This window comes from Carettochelys insculpta, chromosome 30 (genome assembly GCF_033958435.1).
Source record: "Carettochelys insculpta isolate YL-2023 chromosome 30, ASM3395843v1, whole genome shotgun sequence".
Classification (NCBI taxonomy): Eukaryota; Metazoa; Chordata; order Testudines; family Carettochelyidae; genus Carettochelys; species Carettochelys insculpta.
The window spans coordinates 14,251,433-14,266,473 of NC_134166.1; the positions used below are offsets into that span (position 1 = coordinate 14,251,433).

General features: G+C 51.3%; 1 protein-coding gene across 1 annotated transcript; it reads left to right on the plus strand.

Moving 5' to 3' along the window:
• The first annotated feature begins 589 nt into the window (after nt 1-589).
• Nucleotides 590-13,641, plus strand: LOC142003776 (uncharacterized). Its single transcript, XM_074981046.1, has 6 exons — nt 590-706; nt 1,624-1,853; nt 7,554-7,907; nt 9,002-9,343; nt 9,707-9,999; nt 10,953-13,641. Exons 2-6 carry the CDS (start codon nt 1,799-1,801, stop codon nt 12,165-12,167), a joined length of 2,259 nt encoding a protein of 752 aa, XP_074837147.1. The 5' UTR covers nt 590-706; nt 1,624-1,798; the 3' UTR covers nt 12,168-13,641.
• Nucleotides 13,642-15,041: the final 1,400 nt, after the last annotated feature.

The following is a 15,041-nucleotide window of genomic DNA, read 5'->3' on the forward strand; positions in this document are numbered from 1 at the left end:
GGTGCAGACCTTTGGCGAGAGTCACAGTGTCCTTCCAGGAAATGCACCACCTTCCGCTCTCTGGTGGGTGTGCGTTACACGCTCCCTGCGCTGTTGCGGGAGGAGAGGGCAGATGAAAATTTCCCCCTCCCCATGTGGGCAGCTCTTTGCTGGGGAGAGAGCGTCCTCCCCCCCATGCCTATCGCCTCTCAGGGAAGCAGCGTTCTGGGCCTGATGGGGAGACTGCTCCCCTGGGAGCCTCTCAAACTGTGGGTCAGGGTATTAGACTTGCTGGGACCCGGGGATGGGACTGGAGCCCACGCTCCACTTCTCCCCCTGCGACAGTAGGGCCTGAGCTCTGATTCCTCCTCTGCCCCCGCCCAGGTCAAGTAAGTCGGGGACTCAGGATGGGGTTGTGGTGCAATGAAGTTTGAGGGCCTCTGGCTTAGAGCCTCTCCCCAGCTGTGCTCCCTCACACCCTGCAGCTGCTCCAAGGTCAATTTCTACAGACCTGCCCCTAATCTCCCCCACCCGGTGCCTCGGGCCGGGAGCCTGCGGTGCTGCACTGCTCGCTGTGCTCCGAGACAGCAAAAGGACACAAAAAAGCACCCGGATGTGCTTTCACTTTCCAGATTGCAGCACTCGCCCGACGTGCGGGGCCGTGAGAGCGAGAGGAACCCCACACAGATCCGGCTCTCTGGCCCAGGGCTCCTGGGAGGACAGGCCGGTAAGTGGCTCCTCTTGGCTTTGGGTCTCGTTTCATCGCCCGCTGGTTGTGTTCGAAGGCTAAAAATGCCCGACAGCAGCCGTGGGCCAGTGGCCATTTTTGTGCTCTGGATGCTGCACATGTCAATGAAGAAAGGCACAGGGCTGGGCTCGGCCATTAGCGCTCCACACGGGCCCTCGAGTTAGCCGGGGGAGATGGCCCTTGGCAGGCCACCAGGCCGCACGTGGCTGGCGGGGCAGCTCTCCGAGCGGAGCTGGAGGACACGTTCTCTGGGAGACGAACAAGCCCTCAGTTCCCAGCACCAAACCCCTCTCCTCCCTATTTTTCTATCTGTGATAAACACCCCCTTTCTCTAGGGCCCTCGCTGTGTTCCCTTGGGAGCACGCCGAGGTCTTCCAGGGGGGCCATCAGCCCCTCTAGTCCTACAATCGGCTGCATAAAGTGCTCGTGCGAGATCGGAGCCTTCTCACGTCTCGTACAGACACGGCTGTACGGCCGCTGCTCTGAGCTCTGCACTGACAGGCCAGGGCAGCGTTCCTATCCCGGCTGGTTTCTTCTGGGATGATACGGTATAAGGGGGAAGTCAGGAACTGCCACTGGCCGGCTTGTGTCTGGTTGGGTAAGCAGCTCCTTTTCACTGGAGGTTTAGCTTGGAGACACGCAAGGCAGGTCAGACTCCTGGAGGGGCACAGTTGGCTGGAAAGGCTGAGAGTGGCTGGCCTGGCGGAGCAGGGAGGGTGCTTCCGCGTGGTTTGCATGGGATGGCAGAGAACTGGACTCCTGCTATGGACTTGCATTAAATGTAATTCACCCGGGGTGTGAGCACCAGCAAGAGGCGCATTTGTTCAAGGCATTTCCACAGCACTCTGCCAAATGCTCATGTGACTCCTCTCTTTCCTGGGTATTCAATTCCACAGGCCACAAAGACCCAAGTCTGCCCAGAGCTACGCCTGAGCCACATCGCTGCGAGTGAGAGGGCTGCCCCTGTGCCTTCCTTCCTCAACTTCTGCAGATCGCCGAGGGCCGGCACCAGCCCTGCAGGGCCTCTGCTGCCTTCGCACACCTACCTCACCTCTGCTGCTCCGGGCCGCGATGAGAGTCAGTCTTGTGTGCTCACTTCACTTACTTCTTCTGTGGCCCAGCTGCCGTAAGTCTTCCTGCTTGAATCACCTGTGTCTTATTAATTAGTGTCACCTGCTGGCGCTTAGTCCTGGGGCCGGGACGGGGCTCGGGGCCATCAGCCGCCAGCGCTTAGTCCTGGGGCCGGGACGGGGCTCGGGGCCATCAGCCGCCAGCGCTTAGTCCTGGGGCCGGGACGGGGCTCGGGGCCATCAGCCGCCAGCGCTTAGTCCTGGGGCCGGGACGGGGCTCGGGGCCATCAGCCGCCAGCGCTTAGTCCTGGGGCCGGGACGGGGCTCGGGGCCATCAGCCGCCAGCGCTTAGTCCTGGGGCCGGGACGGGGCTCGGGGCCATCAGCCGCCAGCGCTTAGTCCTGGGGCTGGGACGGGGCTCGGGGCCATCAGCCGCCAGCGCTTAGTCCTGGGGCCGGGACGGTGCTCTGGTGACTGGGGCCCAGCTGGGCTTCTGGCTGGGGCTTTTATACAGATAGCTCCCCCGCTTCCTTCCGGTTACGTGAGGGGGTCCTGCCCACCGGCGTTCAGGGAGGGGCTCTTCCAGCTCTTCCTCAGTGAGTGCCCAGCCCTGCTCACTGCAATCTGAGGAGCATTTGTGCTGTCTGGGGTTCTCTGCTTGGCATCCTCCTCTGGCTCCCTCGTTTTCAACCTGTGGCCTGCACCCGGTCCCTGTTTTCTCACTAGTTGTCCCAAGCAATCAGTTGGCCCCTGTAAATCAGTAGTCTCTGGGAGGGGCTTTTGCAGTGGGCAGGTTTAGGCCCACCCACTTCCCAGAAGCCAAGCAGGGGTCCTTAGAATTAGTGGTGATGATGTCTTCAGTGCCACCAAGCCCTAATCACAACTCAGGACTCCATCTTCCTCAGTGCTGTTTATTAGGTGTATTACAGTAGCACCAGGACCCAGGATCCCATTGTGCTAGGTTCTGTGCATTATCATTGCTATTTATTAAGTGTATTATGGGAGCCCCCAGAAGCCCCAGTCATGTCTCAAGACCGCAATAGGTTTTCTTTGCTATTTACTCACCGAGTCACAGAATCCTAGGGCTGGATGAGACCTCAGGAGCTCATCAAGTCCATCCCCTGCAGGACCAGCCCCACTAAATCATGTTTCAGGGACAGCTGCAGGACACGGTGCAGGAGGTCTCAGGCTAATCTTTTATAACTTGAGATGGGTGTAAGGATGAACTTTAGCCTCACTTCCAAATGGGACATGAGCCTAACTCTGAATCACCTTATCCCCCTAATTACCCAACACCTTGGTAGAGTTTGTCCAGCTCCTGGCCATAATGACAACACGTGGCGGTGAGGTTCCACCAGCTCACCGCTCCGTGAAGAAGTATGTCCTTTAATTGTGAATTGTCCACTGTTTCATTTCTCTGCACTCTTTACGTAGTAGCAGAGCCAACAGATTATTGCAAAAGATTTTATCAGACTTGCTTTACAACCCCGCAAAGACTGTGTCCAGTTCTGGTGCTGCATGACCCCAGAGGGACATTGATAAACTGGGGAGGGCCCAGAGAACAGCCCCGAGAGCGCTTAAAGGGTTCCAGTCACGGGCCAGAGGCACCCTGGCCCCACGTGGGGTGACGACAGAGTAATGATTTCCCTGTGGTCATGCCTTTACACACTGGGCAGTTCAGCTTCATGGCCATATAGTTTCAGCAGCTCTTGTGTTCAGGGTGTCATGGCCTAGCAGCCAATAGGGCCTGTGGCCAGATGCTATGTAACAGTCCCTCTGACGTGGGGCAGTGTTGTGGCCTGTGTCCTGGGGCTGCCACCAGAGGAGTGGTGGCCTGAGTGTGGGGGGTGGGGGCAGATACTCCCGGTTGCATCGGGCCCTGATCCAGGGCCCTAACAGCGCTGGAGGGGGTACGCTACTGAGTGAAGGGGGGAATCCTATAGCAACATGCTGACTCGCTTGAGTAGGAGAGACCACTCAAACCCCCTCCCTGGGTCACTTCCAACAATAGGTCCTAAAGCTGCCATCTGTGGGGCACCAAGGTCTCCAGGTTCAGCAGCACGGCCAGTCCTCCTTGAGCTCCAGGCCTCTGATCCATCTCACAGCATCACTGGTCCTTGTCGGCCAGAGCTGCAGCAACTCCTCCGCTGCAGCCTCATTCACTGGTCCCTCCATGCTGAGGGGCTCTCTTTTATACCCAGTCTCCAGCTGGAGCATGCTCAGTAGGGTTGTGGGGGTGTGGCCCTCGGAGCCCAGGCCGTGGTTGGAACCCTCACAGAACCAGTGCTGGGCAGATGTGCCCCAGAGAGGCATAAGGAGCTCAACCTATTCAGCTTAAGCCAGAGAAGGCGAAGGGGAAATCATGGTCGATAAGAACCTGGGTCTGTAAGATTGGGAACAAGTATTTGATGATGGGCTCTTCCACTGAGCAGAGGAAGGTCTAACAGGATCCATGGAGTAGTAACAGAGAGGAAGCCATGCTGGTCTACACACTATCAAAACAAAAAGCAGTCAAGTAGCACTTTAAAGACTAGCAAAATAGTTTATTAGGTGAGCTTTCGTGGGACAGACCCACTTATTCAGACCATAGCCCGACCAGAACAGACTCAATATTTAAGGCACAGAGAACCAAAAACAGTAAGCAAGGAGGACAAATCAGAAAAAGATAACCAAGGTGAGCAAATCAGAGAGTGGAGGGGTGGGGGGGAGGTCAAGAAGTAGATTAAGCCAAGTGTGCAGACGAGCCCTTGTAGTGACTCAGAAAGTTCCCATCCCGGTTTCAACCTTGTGTTAATGCACCGAATTTGAATATAAAAGCCAGCTCGGCTGCTTCCCTTTGAAGAATGGTGCAAAAACTCTTTTTCAGTAACACACATACCTCTAGGTCATTGACAGAATGCCCCATTCCATTAAAATGTTGACTAACTGGTTTGTGGATCTGGAGTGTTTTGATGTCTGTTTTGTGCCCATTAACCCTTTATCTAAGGGAGTTAGAAGTCTGTCCAATATACAAAGCATCTGGGCATTGTTGGCACATGATGGCATATATGATGTTAGTAGAGGAGCATGAGAAAGTGCCCATGATTCTGTGAGTAACCTGGTTAGGTCCAGCGATGGTATTTCCGGAGAAGATATGTGGACAAAGCTGGCAGCGGGCTTTATTGCAGGGAAAGGTTCCAGGACTGGTGTTCCTGGGGTATAGACTGTGGCTGTTAGTGAGGATCCTCATAAGGTTGGGAGGTTGTCTGTAGGAGAGAACAGGCATGTCACCCAGGGCCTTCTGGAGTGTGGCATCCTGATTAAGGATAGGTTGTAGGTCTTTAATAATTCGTTGTAGTGGTCTGAGTTGGGGACTGTAGGTGATGTAGGTGTTCTGTTCCTGGCTTTTTTGGGTCGATCTTGGAGTAGCTGGTCTCTGGGTATTCGTCTGGCCCTGTTGATTTGTTTTTTTCTTCTCCTGGTGGGTAATTCAGGTTTATGAATATTTGGTAAAGATCTTGTAGTTTTTGGTGTCTGGTCAGTTGGATCAGAGCAAATGCTATTGTATCTAAGGGCTTGACTGTAAACAATGGATCTAGTCATGTGTGCAGGATGAAAGCTAGAAGGGTGTAGATAAGTATAGCGATCAGTAGGTTTTCGGTACAGCGTGGTACTGATCAGGCCATCCTTGATTAGTATTGTAGTGTCCAGGAAATGTATCTCTTGCATGTTGTAATCGAGGCATATGTTGATGGTGGGATGTAGATTGTTAAAGTCTCTGTGCAATTCTTCTAGAGTTTCTGTACCATGGGTCCAAATCATAAAGATGTCATCAATGTATCTTAAGTAGAGGAGGGGTAATAGGGGACAAGAGCCATTGACTGGGAATTGAAGCTGGTCAAATTCACAGTAACTCCACCATGAAGTTTGAAGGTGATGGATAAGATCTGGAAAAGCAAAGCAATTATCTTAAGAATGAAGCTGAGCATCTTGAAAACATGTATCAGAGAGGTAGCCAAGTTAGTTTGTATCTTCACAAACAACAAGAAGTCCTGTGGCACCTTATAGACTGACAGATATTTTGGAGCATAAGCTTTCGTGGGCAAAGACCTACTTCGTCAGATGCACGAGTGGTGGTGTTTCAGAGGAACCCTACTCATGCATCTGATGAAGTGGGTCTTTGTTCATGAAAGCTTATGCGCCAAAATATGTTATTCTATAAGGTGCCACAGGACTTCTTGTTGAAAATGTGTGTTCAGCAGCATCTTGTGTGGATGTGAGACATGGGTGATAATGGAAGATTCAAAGAGAAGGAAGTTGGCGTTCAAGAGGAGTTGTTATAGAAAGATCCTGAAAATAGGATGGATGCAGAATGTCACCAATGAGGGATTATATGGGAAGATACATCTGAAAGAGAACCTACTGAAGAAGGTTATACAGTGGAAGTTACAGCTATTCGGGTATATCTGCAGAATGAACGACATAGGAAAAGTCAAGACACTGGTATTCGGCATAACGGACGGTTCGAATAGGAGAGGCAGACCCCACAGAGAATGGGTAGATGGTATAGTAGATTGGTGCAGAGCTGGTCTACAGGAACTAAGCCACTCTGCACTGGAGAGAGAAAGATGGAAGGAAATAGTGAGGGGAGGCATCGGACACCAACAGGCGCTGAGCCCACGGTTGTTGTTGTTGATGATGATGATGATGATGATGATACAATTCACAGTGGAAATGGGGCATCAATTTTTAACTGTGAGAGTAACTAGCCATTGGCATAATTTAGCAAGAGTCACAGCAGTGTCTCCAGCTCTGGCCATTTTTAGGTCAGGATCAGGTGTTTCTCTAAAAGATCTCTAGGGCTTATCTGGGGACAGGTCCTTGTCCTGATATCTGGGAGGTCAGATGAAATGACTACAGTGGTCCCTGTTTTCGAGTCGTGGAGGGAGACTTTTTTCCCAGCCAACTCCTGCAGATTTCTAATTAAAAGCCACTTTTTAACTTCTCCATCCCCTTGGCCTTGCTCGACGAGAAGGTGAGAGTCTGTTCTCCCTATCTCCTTCCTCTGGACCATTGTTTATTTTTGATATTTCAGTTCACTCTCCCAAATACTTGGCCAGTGCAGAGTTAAAGTTGCCCAGTGGTGTCTCGTGTGCTCCTAGGGTATGGAGGGTGAAACGTTGAGAGTGAGATTCAAGCATCTGAATACTAGGAAACAGAGAGTGAAGGTAATTCCAGGATCATAACAGTGTACGCTTGGGAGGAAACTCAAGAGGTCATCTAGTCTAGGACTGGACCATGGAAACCTAAACCATATCTTCATGGCTTTGAGTTAGGGGTTCCCAAACTGTATTGGGGTTGTTCAAGGTTGTCCACATATTGCCTACCTGCATCAAGCCATGGCATTCTTTAGGAGAAAGAGGTATTTCTCCGTGGCCTTGTACAGCTTGCCTGGGCGAGAGCCAAGGCCAGGTCTCTCATGTTTGGGCAGAAAGGTGCAGGATGCTTGGAAAGTTTTGAAAGTTACCCTTGGTTTGTGCCACACAAGATGGAATTTTTGCTCCCATCCTCACCAGGATCTTGTGGATACCGTCTGTCATCTCAGGAGACAGGTAGGAGTTGAAGCTGTGTGTCACAGCAAGAGGGTAATGAAAGTACTGAGTATAAGAGCTCAGGATTCTTATCATGAAGAATTATTGCAATGTGTAGGGGGAGAAGGAGGGCAAAGATGTTGGAGGATGAAGGACTCTGACCCTGACCCTTGCTTTCTGTTAAAGGGGTTGCAGAAGAGGAGTCACCCATCATGGCTCAGTATGGGAAAGACGTCACCCTGAGCTGCATCTTCCCATCCACACTTCAGATAAGCTTACATCGATTGAGCATCATCTGGACAAAGGAAGGATCCCAGGGCCAGGATCTCGTGGTTCACAGATTCCACCTGAAGATGAACTGGCTGGTGGGACAGGAAGAGGCTTATAAGGGCCGAACAAATCTATATCCACAGGAATTCCCCCAGGGAAATGCATCCCTGAGACTCAGCAACGTTCGCCTCCATGATGAGGGATCCTACAGGTGTAACATCACCTCTGAGGTGGGAAGCTGGTCCCGGAAGATTTCACTGGCAGTGCTAAGTAAGCTTCCTCTGCCTGTCTCTCCACGGTCACTCCAGGCCCCGTGTACAAAGTGATCACCTAGTAGGGCAGATGGGTACCTTATTGCAAAGCCATAGTGTATTCACCAAATATGCTGCTCTCTTCCAGCCTTGATCTTGTCTGCGTTTTGTTGTACCCATCACTTTCCAGGCAAGGGAAGAACTCCCTCTGCAAAGTCACACTTCCATACCTGCCCTGACTTAACACATCTAGCTGTACTATTTTCCATGTGGGTTTTGTAGTTATAAAGGTGGTGACATGCAAGGCAGCTCCTCCATCTCAAAGAGATGGTTTCAGGCTCTCAGCAAACACCAGAAACCATTGGGTCATGGTCTGCCTGTCTGTGCCAGCTTCAAGAGCTTACTAGAACCTGGTAATTTCCCCTCGTGAAAGTCCTTATACTGTACAGAATAATCGTAACGCCTCTTTTTTGTGTGGATCTCAGAACCATCATTCCTAGAGCGTGATGTTTTCTTCAAATGAAATCGTAGATTTTAGAGCTGAAGAAGGCTGGTTTCAGGGAAAATCTGAGGTGCCACAAGCCAGTTCAATCAAACCCCCTTGGACAGGTTCCGTGTGCCTCATTTCTACGTTTTAGAACAAAAAAAAAAGGTGAAAAAAACTGGGGGAAGAAATAAGGATTTAATTGTAGGCACATATCATACCTCCATTTGCATAGTAGCTGGGCATTTCCGAAAGTTTAAGGTACTTCTAACAGGGTCCCTGTTTGGTAGGATAGGGATGTTACTGCCATTAGGGAAACTGAGGCATGGCATGATTTCAGTGACTCAATATTTAAGGCACAGAGAACCAAAAACAGTAAGCAAGGAGGACAAATCAGAAATCTGAGTTGTCCTCCTTGCTTACTGTTTTTGGTTCTCTGTGCCTTAAATATTGAGTCTGTTCTGGTCTGGCTATGGTCTGAAGAAGTGGGTCTGTCCCACGAAAGCTCACCTAATAAACTATTTTGCTAGTCTTTAAAGTGCTACTTGACTGCTTTTTGTTTTGATAGTGTGTAGACTAGCACGGCTCCCTCTGTGTTACTCTTGTTTGGATGTTTGTTTTCCTTGCAGGTGACAGTGAAATGGAAAGGCCCATCATAGTTCAGCCAGGGGAGGATGTCATCCTGAATTGCTCCTTCCCACCTAAGTTAAACCATCAGTCACTGAACATCACCTGGAAGAAGGAACAAGAGGCAGGACCAGACCTCCTGGTGCACAGCTACTGTTCACAGTTGGAAACACAGGATGAGGCTTACAGGGGCCGGACCCATCTGTACCCAGAGACATTCCACGAGGGAAACGCATCCCTCTGGCTTGGGAACGTCCACCTGGCAGACGAGGGCCTCTACACCTGTTACGTGAAGCCCCAGTGGGGCAGGTTTTCCATGCGGATGCGAGTGACCGTGGAGCAGGGTAGGGTTCCTCTGAAGGGCAGTGCTCAAGTCCCATGGGCTGGGCTGCTAGGAACTGCTCCCGTGTGGTAGGAAGTAGAGCTGGGCCGCTCAGTGAGATGTTGTGGAGGGGAAGAAGTGCATCCTCATGAACACCGGCCAGGGTAGAGGTGATGTGGTGGTGAACGGGAAGGAGAGTGGGGTCCGTGGAAGGGAGGGCGTCCATGACACACTGTGTCGAGGAAGCTGTCATCCGTGCTGCAGAAGCACATGAGAGCCACAGGTCTTGTGCCTGTGAGACCTTTCTAACCCGCTCCCCATGTGCCTCAGGGGAGTTTCCCATCTCTCATGTTGTGTCCCATTGGGTTTATTTTGTGTTTTCCAGTTGCTGAACTTATCCAGGGCTCACCCACCCTGTACGGCCTGTGGTGGATGGATCTGGTCATGTTACTGGCAATATTAGGATTTGTTCTCCTCAGAATGTATTCTCCTTCCTTGCGGAAACTGTGGCCAAGGAAAAAGTTGCCTCAAAGTGAGTCACAGCAGACTGTCCTCAATGAGTACGACTATAAAAAAGATGACAAGGAGAACAAACATCTGCTCCAGGCATCCTTGTTGACCTCCCTGGACAGAGGAGTGGCCAACCCTGTGGAGAGTCCACCTTCACCTTCATCCCTGGTACAGCTCTGCACATTTTGATTCTCTTCTTAGTTTGTGCATGTGTCTGAGGTCATTAGATGAGACGAAGGTGTCTGAGTCACCAGCAGCTGAAGTTTGGCTGAGTCCCATGCACACTGGCCTTGCCTTCTCCAGTCTTTGGTATACCTTTTCCCAGAGCACTATGCAGATGTGAGTGGGATAAAGCCAGTTAGGCCACCCTTAAAGGAACATTGCACCAGAGGATAGCCCACCAGTAATTACCCTTTTAGGGCAGATTTCTAGCCAGAACAGGAGTTGAGGACCTGACTCTGAAACTTCTATCAGAGGTGCCCCAGCTCACAATTGGAGCAGAATTTTCCTACTGCATTTAGAAACTGTTCTGGAAACTGGTTTTGCAATCCATGTAACCACCTCACTGACACTTGACTCAGAAAGTTTCTGTTCACCCTTAACTCACACAGTTGCTAAAGCCAGAAATTTCAAACCAAGCTTGTTTGGTAGATCTTGTGGTGCTCTAAACGTTATGAAGCCAGTTGTGAAGACAATTGTCCCAGCTGTTGGAAAGTTATGAAGGTGAATCTTTGGTATGTCTTCTTCAAAGTTGCCCTGGATTCCCAGATTTTCAGGTTCTAGCTGTGCAACTGGGATGCCCGCTCATAAGGGAGCCTCAGCAAATGCATCTCACACCTTCTTTGCAGAAAGGGAGCAGGGCATATGCCATTATGGTAGTGTTGCCACTTCTCATAGATCATAGTGAGGGGTCTCTGAAGATCTGATGATGATAGGGGAAGCGGAAGGAGAAGAACAAGGTGTCCTTGGTCCCCTTCCCACTAGGACTCTTTTCAATTTTACTGCAGATTGTTGCAAATTGCACTTTCAGCACTCCATGATTCTCCTGTGCATGGATTATGTTACAAATATTGCCGGTTGGGAATATGTGATTGATGTTTGGTGTGTTTCTTTCTTTGCAGGGGCAGACTGCCACAGATACGGGAGAACCAAGTGCTGCTCCTGGAAATCCAATAGTATCTAAATTGATTTCTATAATGCAGCAGAAGGTGCTGGAATGCACCACGTTAAATATCGCCATTGTAGGGGACCTAGCCTGTGGGAAATCATCCTTCATTAACACCATGAGGGGGCTACGCGATGAAGACAAAGGTGCTGCCCCAGTCGAGAAGGAAGAAACACAGACAGAGCCAATACCTTATCAACATCCCAAACACCCGAGGGTGACTTTCTGGAGACAGAAGCTTGAAGATTTTCAGCCAGAGGAAAATCTCCAGCAGGTGAAATTTGACCCTGACTTCTTCATCATCATGGCTTCCGAAGGATTCACACCTAAGCATGCTGAGCTGGCTCAGGAGATGTGGAACTCACGGAAGACGATGTGTTACTTTGTGCGCTCCAAGGTAGATGATGATTTGAATGCTGCCAAGCGAAGCCGGCCCTCCACCTACAATGAGGAAAATATACTATGTAAAATCCGGAACGACTGCATCAGTCAGCTGGAAGAGGGAGGGATGAAAAACCCTAAAGTTTTCCTCCTCTCTGCATATGAATTAGACAAGTATGATTTTCCCCTCCTGCGAGAGACCATGGAGAAAGAACTCCCAGGTGACAAGAAGAAGGCTTTGATACTGGCGCTGCCCAACACTTCCCCTCCTGTTTTGCAAAAGAAAAAGGAGGCCCTGCAGAAGCAGATCTGGAAAATGGCCCTTGGGTCCTCTCTTATCACAGTTATTCACATACCAGTTGTCTCCACCGTTCTTGCTGTTACCAGTCTGATAACTTGCATGAGATATTATTGCCAGGTCTTTGGCCTGGATGATGTCTCTTTTGGGGCTCTCGCAAGGCAGTTTGGTAAACCAGAGGAACATCTGAAGGCTGTTATGAAACCCCAGCTAGCTAATATGAAGCCTCAGCTGGCCAAGGAAATTAACGTTAATGTGGTCTTGCAGATACTGTCCTCACTGGGGTGTGGTTTATTGATAGGAGTCAATTACTATCTGTTGCCTTTACAAGTGCTAGGATTCGTAGTGTCAGGAGCATTTGTAGGGGTACGATTCTTGGTGGCTGGTGGAGTTTCACTGGCTACCACATATATCATGCTGAAAACCTTTCTCAACAATGCCACTGAAGGTGCCCAAAGAATCCTGAAGGATTTACATGCTAAATTCACATGACAGCAGTGGAAGCTAATGCAGCCAATGAGATTACTCAAACAAGGAAGGATTTCCAGGGCCTGCATGTACATTTTCAGGGCACTTATGTCACCAGCACTGTAAACTCTCTGAGGTGGTCAACAAGCATGTGGACAAGGGGGACCCAGTGGGAATAGTGTACTCAGATTGTCAGAAAGTATTGGACAAGGTCTCCCACCCAAAGACTCTTAAGCAACGGATGAAGTTGTGGGATAAGAGGGAAGGTTCTCTCATGGATTGATAACTGGCTAAAAGAGAGGAAACGAAGGATGAGAATACAGGGTCAGTTTTCAGAATGGAGTGAGATAAATAGTGGTGCCCCTCTGGGTCTTCACTGGCATTGATGCTATTCAAAGTGTTCCTAAAGGATTGGGAAAGGAAAAGCAGTGAGGTGTCAAAATTCATAGCTGATACAAAACTACTCAGGATAGTTAAGCCCCAGGCAGACTGCGAAGAGCTACCAAAAGATTTATAAAACTGGCTGACAGGGCAACACAATGGCAGATGAAGTTCAGTGTTGGTAGATGCAACATAAGGAACATTGGAAAACATAATTCTGACTGTGCAAATGATGGGGACTAAATGAGTTGTTACCAGTATAGTTACCATTTTATAACATATTAATAAAATGTGAGTTGGTAAATACTGATACAGATACACTCCCTCTCAGGAGTGTCCTCTTGCTTGAAAGGTCAAATATGGTAACCCTAGTCACCACTCAAGAGAGAGACCTTGGCGTCATTGAGGATAGTTCTCTGAAAACATCTATTCAATGTGCAGCAGCTGTCTAAAAAGTGAACAGAATGTTGGGAATCATTAAGGAAGGGCAGACAATAAGACAGGGAATATCTTATCGTCTCTATATAAATTCATGGTGCGCCCACATCTTGAGTCCTGTGTACAAATGTCATCTCCTCATCTCAAAAAAGATATGTTGGCTTTGGAAAAGGTCCAGAAAAGGGCAACAAAATTATTAGGGATATGGAACAGCTGTCATCTGAGGGGAGATTAATAGGACTGGGACTTTCAGCTTGGAAAAGAGATGGCTAAGGAGGGATATGACACAGGTCTGTAAAATCATGATTTAGCGTAGAAAAAATGTAATAAGGAAGTGTTATTTACTCCTGCCCATCACACAAGAACTAGGTGGTTCATCAGGGACATGTCTGCACTACAAAAATAAATTCAAAGTTGCTTACTTTGAAGTACAACTTCAAAGTAACAAACTTTGCAATTGAGCATCTACACACACCCTACTTCGAAGTTAAACTTCACTGTAGGTTACTACTCCATTCCCAAGAATGGAGTAAGGACTTTGAAGTTGGTCTCCCTTACTCTGCTCCTCAGGTATGCAGTTCTCTGCCCTGTAGCTGAAATGATTCTCTAGCCGTGTCTACACGTGCACGCTACTTTGAAGTAGCGGCACTAACTTCGAAATAGCGCCCGTCACGGCTACACGCGTCGGGCGCTATTTCGAAGTTAACTTCGACGTTAGGCGGCGAGACGTCGAAGTCGCTATCCTCATCAGGAGATGGGGATAGCGCCCTACTTTGACGTTCAACATCGAAGTAGGGACCGGGTAGTCATTGTGCGTCCCGCAACTTCGAAATTGCGGGGTCCTCCATGGCGGCCATCAGCTGAGGGGTTGAGAGACGCTCTCTGCAGCCCCTCAGCTCAATGGTGGCCGCGTGGAGCAGCCCCTTAAAGGTCCCCTCCCCCTCCCTCCCTGTGCAGGAAGCTGAGGGAACGTGCAGGCAGCAGCCCAGACACGTGGCCAGCCTGCACGTCCCTCAGCAGCCACAGGACCATCAATGGCTGCCCGGCAGCCCCCCCAGCGCCCCCAGGGGACCCCCCCCAAGGGGAGCCAGGGCAGCCAGCCCAGCCAGGCGGGCAGCCAGGCTGGCAAGTGGCAGCGGGGCCCCTCCTGGACGGAGGCCGAGCTGCGGGACCTGCTGGGGCTCTGGGGTGAGGAGGAGGTGCTCCAGGTAATGGGGAGCAAGAGGCGGAACGCGGATGCGTTCGCTTGGCTGGCCGAGGGCCTGGCTGCCCGGGGTCACCCTGCCCGCACTCCGGACCACGTCAGGAGTAAGGTCAAGGAGCTGCGGCAGGGTTACGCCTGGGCCCGGGATGCGGCCAGCCGATCTGGGGCCGCCCCCGTCACTTGCCCCTTTTACAGGGAGCTCAGGGACATCCTGGGCCCCCGGCACACCTCCTCCCCTCCGGCCACCCTTGACACCTCGGCCGACGAGCCCCAGCAGGCCCTGCAGCTGGAGTCCGCCCCGGAGGTAAGCCCCGCACCCTGGGGGCCCCCCCCGGAGCTCACCCCCGGGACATCGCGGCAGGAGGAGGAGGAGGGGGGCTCCTCCTCCGCAGAATCCGGGCTGCAGATCCTCCTCCTGCCATCCCGGAGCAGCAGCAGGGCCTCCGCCCCCCGGGGATCTCCGGACCGTGGGAGTGGACCGACAGGTATGTACCCCCCTCTGGTGTACACCCCTGGGCTTGAGGGGCGGGGGTAAGAGATATGTGTCTAGGGCCCCCCACATGCTCACATGGCCATGGCCCCAAGGACAGCAGGGCCATGTCCCTCACAGCAGTGCATCAGCCCCTGCCCCCCCCCACCCCGCACGACAGTGCCATGCCCCATCCCCGGGGCAGGGGGGAGCAGAACCTCGAGGGGCCCCCGGGAGGGGGGGGTGGGACACCCCGCAGCAGCAGCAGCAGCAGCATGTGATGGAGTGGGGGGAGTGCAAAAGGGAGACTCAGGCTAGATATGAGCAACAAGAGCCGAATAGCTCCCAGGGGCAAAGGATGATCCTGGGGCTACAGCCGGCAGGTGACACCTCTGCCCTGAACAAA